The sequence below is a fragment of the Solanum stenotomum genome, chromosome 3 (genome assembly GCF_019186545.1).
Source record: "Solanum stenotomum isolate F172 chromosome 3, ASM1918654v1, whole genome shotgun sequence".
In the NCBI taxonomy this organism is placed as follows: domain Eukaryota; kingdom Viridiplantae; phylum Streptophyta; class Magnoliopsida; order Solanales; family Solanaceae; genus Solanum; species Solanum stenotomum.
Genome location: NC_064284.1, coordinates 69,000,460 through 69,010,343, shown reverse-complemented (window position 1 = coordinate 69,010,343; position 9,884 = coordinate 69,000,460). Strand labels below are relative to the sequence as shown.

Below are 9,884 nucleotides of genomic sequence, written 5' to 3'. Positions count from 1 at the left end.
TAACTTTTTCGGTAGAAACAAAACAAATTTAGATGTAATCAATCCTTCAATATAAAATTGAATATGTATTTAGATACGTTTATCTTTTTCTTTATTCTTTTTAAAATGAATTTCGATGTAAAGATTCCTCAAACAATGCATTTAACTCCACATGTTACTAATACTTTTTTTGTCTCAGTTTATATGACTTATTTTTTTTAGTCAGTTTCAAAAAGAATGATACACTTATATATTAAGTAATAACAATATAACTTTAAAATGTCTATTTTACCTTTAATTAAAATGATTTATAATCACACAAATGTCTAGCAATTATTTTAAATCATAAGTTTTAAAAGTTATTTTTTGTTAAACTCTATATTAAGTTAAACTAACTCATATAAAATTCGAGAGAGTGTAATTCTTTGAAGTTGCGTTAATTTCCTTGTCATCCCTTTTTAAACTCAGAAGAAAACTTTTACTCCACCTAAAAGGTTGACTTGACACATTTTACTTGACAATATGTATAATTATATATAAATATATCAATAAAATATGTCGAATTGTTAGACTGCCGTCCAAATGATATGAATCAAAATTGATTGAAAATTCAAAAAGTTTTCTTTTTTTCAAAAAAGTTAAGAAAGTGAAAAAGATAGTGGAAGCTATTCTTTGTCCAATTCTCACCAACTGCACAATTATGTTTTTTTTTGTCGGACAGGTATATGCGTAAATATGATAAAACTAATCTTTAGAAAAATATATAATATTTAAATTTGTTTACTATAAGAGAAATATAGTTTCAAATTTCAAGTGTAATTTTTTTTATTGCCTTAGTAGAACTCCGCTCCAACCCTAGAAATTGACTATCATGTATTTTTCATATTTATTAATCATAAAATAATAATACTGTTACTTTAACGGCTCATTTTATTATAAAGTTTTAAATCAACATGAGTTGAACGTGAAGCATGAGTATAAATATATTATACAGTATACGCTTAGTTATGAACAGTAATTGTTTTGGGCAATATAATAATGGAATTGAACCTTTTACTTTATTTTGATTGAGATATAATTGCGCACGGGAATTGTCATATTGTTATTAATGTATATGATCAAATGATTCTTGGTTTAATTGATAACAATTTTTAAAAGTAATTGGCATAATTTACCTTAGTCATTTCAACTAAAACTAGTAGTTATTGAACATTTAAACTATTTAAAATATATATGTATTAAACACAAATTACTTATATGACCAAAAAAAAGTGTCCCTCGCTTTTGTCAAGCGCGCAAGTGATAAATCCCAAAAAATATTTTTCCTTTATTTTTTGAATAAGATTTGCACATTTTTTCTCTCCGTTCAAGATTTCTAGCATTTGATTTAAAAAGGACTTTTTTTTTTTAATAATTTGAGTAGAAAATGGATTTTTTTTAAATAATTAAAATAAAATAAACTCAAATTAAATTATAGGGGTTTAAAATTATTTTTCATTTTTTTAAAATTAAAAATTCGTCTTTTTATAGTAACTAGTTTTTTGATACGTTACGTGCGCTGCACGTGATTACCAATTTCAAAAATATATGTTATAGTAAATAGTATTGCCTATTTAAGAGAAGATTTGAATAATACACTTAGCAAAAAATAATATTGTAGATTTTTTTTGTGAATGTTCAACGTGGATCGTCATATATATCTCTTATTCTAGCAAACCTATGAAGATGGTCAATGAAAAATTTTATTAGTTAAATGCAATATTGATAAGGTTCAATCATGTAATTAGTCTTATCTCACTAATATTACCCTATAGACAATATTTGCTTTGTATTTTTCTTGTCATCTAACCAGATATTTAGATAAAAAAAACTCGGAACATTTTAAAATAATATATTTTGAAGTTAGAAGATCTTGTTAACTTGATAATACATTTGTGACATATAATACTTTAATTTAAATACAAATATCTACCCAAATATAAATATATATTTGCATTAATGAAAATATTTATCTAATAAAATTAACTATTAAATAAATAATAAAAATTAAACTAATACAAACTTCAACTGGCGTTATTAGTAGTCATATGAACTTTTCTTCGTCTAAAATACTAAAATGTTAAGAAATACTTAGTAAATAAGTAAAACAAAAGGGCAATGTTATATAGTAATAACTATTTTGAAGCAAACTTCATGAGAGTCTAGATCACATAAGTAGCATTGATAAATAAAGTCATTCTTTTGTCTTGAGCATCAAAAACAAATCGTGACGATTCTCTAAATTTTGGAAAAGATATTCAGAAACATATATTTACATCACAAGAGAAATTGTTAACAAAAAAATGAATTTAGGCTACATCATGTTAACTTCATATATTGGAACATTACATACAAATGTATTTATTAAGCAAAAAAATAATTATTATATCATCAAAATTACTTTCCTCAAGTACTCGAGGTTATGGAATATAGCCTCTTAGGATAAAACGACTTACTTCATCAGAATAGTGGTACCTCATATTCCGCTAAACTTCAAACTCACTCAAAGATAATAAATCATACAAAAAAATTTAAAATGCAAGGAGAAGAAGAGTAAGATTAAAAAAATTAATTGTGGTTGAAAAATGAGATGAAGCCCCTCTATTTATAGTCAACAAAGGGTAGTATGAACAAATGTTTTTTGTGTCTTATCTGAAAAGTCATGACCTTTTCGAGAAGTCACAACCCTTTGGAAAAATCGCAACTTATGGAAAAAGTCACAACTCTTTGGAAAAGTCGCAACTTATGGAAAAAGTCACAATCCTTTGGAAAAGTCGCAACTTATCTGAAAAGTAATGACCTCTAACGGCTTATGATACATGTATCTGATAGCCGAAAATGGTATAGAAAGTAATATTGAAAACTATCGAGATTCCTAGTAATTAGGAGCTAAAGTAATGAAATTTATGTAGTTTATCCTAATTTTTTAAAAAATATATAAATACCAAATATCATATTGAATACCAAAATTTTTTAAAATGGATATCAATTATCATAAATCCAAACCATGGTGTTAAAAATTGACTTCGGTATGGTATTCATATCTACCATACCATGCCACCCCCTACTTGAGACCTAACTCTCTTGACCCAGATCCAGGACTTAGGACCTAACTTAGACTTGGGACCCGATCCTTTTGATCCTCACTTAGGAAATGACTCCTGACCTTGGCATACCCTACTCTCCATCTAACCCCACCTGAGATTCGAATTTCGACCTCGAAACTCGTCTTCTCAAATCTGATCCTGACCTAGGACCTAACTTCTGACTCCAGGCCCGAGACCTAACACCCGTCTCCTAACCCCCGATCTCAACTCAAGACCCAACTACCTAACTCCCACTCTGACCTTGGATCCGACCTTGACCCCACTCAGAGTACACCAAAAAATAAATTTAAAAAACCACGTTTCTTTAATTTTGGAAACATTTTCCTTCTCACAAAACACACATTAACTTGCATTTCGATTCCATGTTGTTCTGCATCTTCTTCTTTTTTTCTCTTCTGATGCAAATTATAATTGCCGCCTGATTGGTTAGTAAATCAAGTCCGGCTAATCACTTTCGAGAAGAAAATAAAAGGTCGCCCAAAAAAACACACTCCTATATATACAAGTTCAATTAAAAAGTAAGTAGCCACCGAGGGATCACGAACATATGATATCCTTTTATTCTTAATTAGAGTTTGGATCTTGAAAATAAAAAATTTCCTAAAAGAAGTGCTTTCTTCTAAAATAAGCTTTGTGAGGCATAAATTTGAATTAGTCAGATAATTGTTTTTGAATATCACGTGGTCAAATCCAAGAAAATGAAAACAATATAATAGTGTATTAAAATGTAGTGAAGACGACGATGAAAAATACAATAAGATTATTTTATTTTCTAGACACTATAAAAGTAGTAAAACTTTATTTTAAAGCTGAAATTCAAAGCCTTGGAATCCCTTTTTGAGCCAAAACTTTAGGCACTCAAACTAATACTATACGTAAGTTTTTACACGACTAAGCAAAATTGACTTACAATAAGAGATTCTGTATAACTCTTTGAGTATAATGCATTCAATATTTTGGAAAATGTATCATGAAATGACTATAGTAATAAATAATAAGAATAAATTAGAAATTAAGTGATAAATTATTTTTTTCATTTTTCAAACAAAACATAAAATAAATATCTTTTTTTAATATAATAAACAAATTAAAATAGATGAAAAATAATGATTATTTATATCGAGCATGCTATAAGTTGAAAAACAGAGTAAAACCTGCTAGAAAATTTTTACAAGTAGAGGCTCAACCAACAATAGTTGTGTGAGGCTCCATTCTTCTTTTGACACTTGGATAGTGGATCCAATTTTTTACTTTTTTACTATTCTTCTTCCACTCACTCTTCTTTTCTTTCATTTTTTTAAATTCTTTTTACTCATGAGTCCTAATAAATATCTAACTCCCAACTACTCCCTCCGTCCACAATTAATTATCATGATTTCCTTTTTAAGAGTCAAACAATAAGAACTTTGACCAACATTTTACGATGTATATTTTCATCATATTGATATGCAAAAAATTGCAACTTATAGTACTTTTCGTATAGTTTTTGAATATCTAATTTTTTTTAAAAAAATATCAAATTAACATAATCTAATTTAACTTTAAAAATTAGTCAAATTGACTTTCGAAAAGCGCAACATGACAAATAAAAGTGGACAGAGGGAGTATATAAGTAAACAATTGATATAATTAATAAAAATACTAATAAATATTTTTGGTCAAATGAAAACGTTCTCATGACTGAATATTAAAAATAATCTTATTATTCAATATTGTTAATAGTATAAAATTAACTAAAAAAAAAATCCAGTTTCTTAATTATTAGCATTTTTCAAAAATTAAATTTATTCAAATTTATTATTTGATAGCTCTTTTTATTTTGTCTTAGACTTTAGTTCATATATGTGCAGTCATTATCTTAACATAGATTATCAGTTAATTTTTTTAATTTTTTTTAGTTACAATCTTTTGAAATACTTAATGAAAAAACGCTAAAGAAATAAAATTGTAAGTGAATGTGAAGACCTCTTGATATATTAATAATAATAATAATAATAATAATAATAATAATAATAATAATAATATATAATGAGTAATTAATTTAAATGTTGTCGAAACCAATTGATTTTTGAAGAATAAATTAGTATTTAAAGTTTTAATTCAAAAGACTTAAATTTCACTATGTGATTTGCTTTACCTTGCATAATTTTTTTAAATCGTTTATAAATTCGTCCCATTTGTCTTGTTTATCTCGTTAGTATTTTTATTTTAAATTATAATTAAGATGAAAAAATGTATCTATAATTTTTAAACAAGATCAGAAATTGGCTTATTTTATTAAAAAACACAAGATCAGAAATTGACTTATTTTATTAAAAAATATTGAGCAGTAAGTTTATTTTTAAAATTATAGTTCTAAAATTTTTTAAATAATTTAACAGAAAATATGTTCATCTATATTTTTTTATCAGATGTAATAATTATTTAATTATGCATTTAAAAAATAGATATTTATTAGGAGTAAAAAAAAAAGAAAAGAAAAGAAGAGAGGAGTGAGTGGAAGAGAAGTGGTGGATAACATGTAAAAGGTAAGAAAAGGGCCACTATCCAGGTGTCAAAAGAAGAATGGAGCCTTATATAACTATGATTGGTTGGACCTCTATCATTGTAAAAAATTTTAAACCTGCTATAGGCAGTTAATTGTACTGATATAAACTGCTTCAAGGATTGAGAAGTTAATGAAGTCCTTTAATGTGACTTTCTTGCCAAATTAAAACACCACTGATAAATGACAGCTAGCTACTATAAGACTATTTATTTTTTCAAAAGTAATTTTCACTGGAAACATATAGAGATAAACTTGATCAAACATGCAACAGGATCTTGTCCCACATGTTTAGGGATGAAAAATGGGTGCATTAAATCGGATTTGGATAGATTGAATTAAAATAGATTGGATCATAATTCATTTATATAAAATATGGGTAAATATGGATTTGGTCAAATATGGTAATGTAACCTAATACATAAAATAAATTTGTATTTTTTTTATCCTAATTTATGTGCTGTAATTTCATTTGACAAGGAATTTAAAAAATATAAAAAGAAAATAAAATTTGTGGTCTAAAATAAATCATAAACATATAATGACTATAAATCATTTCATTAATAACGAAATGAACATTTTAAAGCTAAATTATTATTGACAAAAAGAAACATAAATATGAAACCTTCTATTTTCCAGCAAAGCATGCATTTCGGATGACATTTTTATGCAAAAATATTTATTACATTCTCCAAATGAAATTAAAACCAAATTGATTGCTCAGGTTCGTTTTAAAATAAAATAAAATTCTTTATGCTCATTGTACGTCTAAAGAATTTATAAGATCATGAGTAAACCAGTGAATGATTTAACTGTGCCATGAGTAGAAAATACATCGAACTTGTCCATAACCATTTTCCGATTATATTTATCATTGATCTCATACAAGTCAAATATAGAGTTCAATAGTAATGACTCAACTAATGTAATTATTATCTCAGAAAGTTAGTCAAAAAGAAATATAACTTTTTGAGATAATAATTACATTAGTTGAGTAACCATCGGTAAAATCAACTCGTATATCCTCATGAAGTAGAAAAGCAGAGAATCCTTTATTTTCCTCATTGCTTTATATACATCGCAATTTGCCACGCCAGACCATTAGTGGAATTAAGCTGCAGCCAATGCATTTTCTACAAACCCAAACATCCTTACTGCCAAAAATGCACTTGAATGGTATGTTATTAATTGTAAACCGAGAATTACAAGTCCAGGTTGATCATATCAATCACTTTTTGTTGCAGTGCCAGGTGATCAATGTTGTTCATATCACACGCCTGCAGGAAGATGCATAATGATTTATTAGAGAACGTAACGGATCGATTCGTTAATTGACGATTGATAAGGAAACATAACAACAACAACAACAATGTTTCGGTCTCAAATAAACGAGAGATATGATGTTGAAGAATCTCACATTGGAGGATGATGGAGCAATTTTCCCCAAATGAACCATCTTTTAAAAAGAAGTTATTCTCCAATTAATTCTAGCGATTAAAATTATTTACATTGAAAATGTAAGAAGAAATATGCTATTAGTTCAATTTAAGAGAGAACGGTAAAATCTACGGTTTCTTTTACCTATCTAAATTATCATTTTATTAGTCTTACAATATATATTGATGATGAGTTGACCAAATATTGTTCCCACACAACAACAAACACGTGTAGACCAACTTAGTATTGAAATGAATTTTGATACAAATGTGGAAGTGATAGTTTAGATAGATACTCTTGATAGTTAAAATATGAAACTCATAAAAAAATAATACTCGTACTAGTTTAGATTTATTTTTTTACCATTAACTTGCAATTGAACTAGTTAGTATTACACTAGAATTGATTATTTCAAGTTACCATAAATGTGTGAAGTAACACATAGACATGTAGAGTAGGTACCTCAGTGTGAATTGTGTAGAGTGACCTTTGATCCGCTTTTGCAGAAACACAACTAACCATATTAAGCCCTTGTTTCAGAAGCTCACCCAGAATTCTTGAAAGAGGAAAATTTTTCCCTTTACAATCAACACTGATTGAGATCTGTACACCACCCTGCAGACAGGGACTCACTGTTACAGTACAATCTGTGAATGTGCTATCATTTTCAGTTCCATGTCGGATTGAATTGGGTATCATTAGCAAGTCTCTCTGTTTCTCCAATTCCTTGATGTTTCCTTGCATTTCTTTTATATAATTCACAGCTTCATGCATATGGTCCGATACTGAACGCTTTCCCTGTTAAGCCATAAACAAATTTCGGATTCATTAAAAGAAGTCAAGCGGAAGACAAAGAACATTTAAAAAAGGGAAAAAATCCAAATATATCATCCAACTTTGAGAAAAGACTTTATCTATGACATCCGTTAAAAGTTTAATTTATCTATATCATTTCAGTTAACAAATAATGACATAAATGAACATTTTCTCAAAATTTAATGGCATATTTGAGACTTTTTCCTTAAAATAAATTATGAAGTAGAAGTACAAAAAAAGGAAGTACTGTATGTGATTAGTGGTGGAGTCGGAATTTTTATTGAGGATATACAAAATATGAAGAAGTTGTAGGGGATACAACATACTTCTATTATAATTAATTATATATATATAAAAAATAATTTTAATCATTTATAAATAATATAATTTTCCACCCAAAAAAAAAAAAGATTCAAATGAACTTATTATGAACTCTTACTAGCTCCGCCATGTATATGATGGATAAATTTTTCAGACAAAATTAAAATAGCTGTCAAAAAGATTACCTTGACATATTGTAGAGGAAGGAGAGAACGAAGAGAAGAGTAGAGCGCAGCCATTTCTTGTCTTCTCTGACGTTCAATATCTCTATGTATAATTTTCCTAAGCTTGAAATGATCATCTGAAGCAATTCCATCTTCATTATTAGTATTCAGTTTTCTTTTGGATATTCTCTTTTTCTGTGAATTAGTATTTGGAGGAATATGAGTACGCGTTGTATCCATAGAAGCAAAATCCATAACTGGATCTTGTGAAATATTATTCTTGCTTTGTTGACATGGATTTGAGAGAATTTGAATTAATAAGTCATCACTTGCTTGTAAAGAAAACATTTCAAATATACTTGCTAGCTAGTATTCTTCTTGTTGATCAAATGATTAGCAAGTTCTCCAGCTTTTTCCTTTACATTTATATATGTACATATAATTGGACTCTGTTATAATTTGTTTAACAAATAAATAGAAAAAAAATAAAGTAATAAAAAAAGATACGTTTGTTAGGATTGCGAGATCTTGAATGACCCTTGATGATTGTCAGCAATGTCTCCATAAATAGGTAGAGGTAAGGACTGACTCACCAACATTTATTTTCTTATATTATTGTAACCTATACTGTTTTCTTTAATCGATAATATAGTATAGTCTGGCTATTTGTTATTTATAATTGTAACCCCCACCACTATGGTCTCTGCTCTCTATTTCTGGCATTGTCTCCAAAGTTGACAATAAATCATTTGGTCATACATTTAAATTTTTGAAATTATATTTAATTAAATATGTATTTTATTTGAAAAAGTTTTAAAGTATTATGAACGGAAGTCTAAAAAAACATGCAACAAGATCTTTTAATCCCACGTACCATGAAAGTTTAATATACTTGTAAACCCCTTTTACTAGTAAGTTTAACAACATTTTACGTTTGTTCTACAAAGAGATTTTGCTATGTAAGGCTTTCACTTATCATTTTGATGGGGCAACTTAATCATTGATACAAATTAAACTGTTGCAAGGTTAAGATAAGCAATAGCATTGAGACACGTTCCAACCAATCTAGAAGAGAAGGAAAATATCAGCCACAGCTTCAAACCGTTCATTAAATGATATGCTCCTAATGTGATTTGATTTGATACAAAATTTCAAAAAAAAAAATTGTGGATTAAAATGAGTTATTAATATTTGTATAATTATAAATCATCTAATTAAATGTTTAAAATAAATTATTACTATTAAATATAAAAAAAAAAATATCACTCTAAGTGTCTGACTAACAAAAAAAAACGTATGTCATATAAATTGAAAGTAAGGGAATGGTACATTTTGGTTGTTGTCTCTATTTCCTGAATAAGAGATATATTTTCATTGCAATTGAAAGTTTTATAATTGTGAGGGAGCCCACTAGTTAAACACGTTTGTAACTCTACAAGAAAACAAAAGGAGAAGTAAAGTTCAACCTTTCATAAT

General features: G+C 27.4%; 1 protein-coding gene across 1 annotated transcript; it reads right to left on the bottom strand.

Annotated features, from left to right (window-relative positions):
• Window positions 1-6,511: 6,511 nt before the first annotated feature.
• On the bottom strand, window positions 6,512-8,866 carry LOC125860165 (transcription factor bHLH36-like). The gene is made up of 3 exons (XM_049540065.1): window positions 8,430-8,866; window positions 7,570-7,905; window positions 6,512-6,947 (listed from the first exon to the last, which is right to left on the bottom strand). Exons 1-3 carry the CDS (start codon window positions 8,754-8,756, stop codon window positions 6,873-6,875), a joined length of 738 nt encoding a protein of 245 aa, XP_049396022.1. The 5' UTR covers window positions 8,757-8,866; the 3' UTR covers window positions 6,512-6,872.
• Between the last annotated feature and the right edge of the window lie 1,018 nt (window positions 8,867-9,884).

Excerpts from the sequence above, each read along its gene's own strand:
- LOC125860165 (XM_049540065.1), bottom strand. The coding sequence starts at position 8,756 with ATGTTTTCTTTACAAGCAAGTGATGACTTATTAATTCAAATTCTCTCA. Across the intron at positions 7,906-8,429 it reads TTCCTCTACAATATGTCAAG|GGAAAGCGTTCAGTATCGGA; the intron begins GTAATCTTTTTG and ends ATGGCTTAACAG. Across the intron at positions 6,948-7,569 it reads TCTACACAATTCACACTGAG|GCGTGTGATATGAACAACAT; the intron begins GTACCTACTCTA and ends ATCTTCCTGCAG.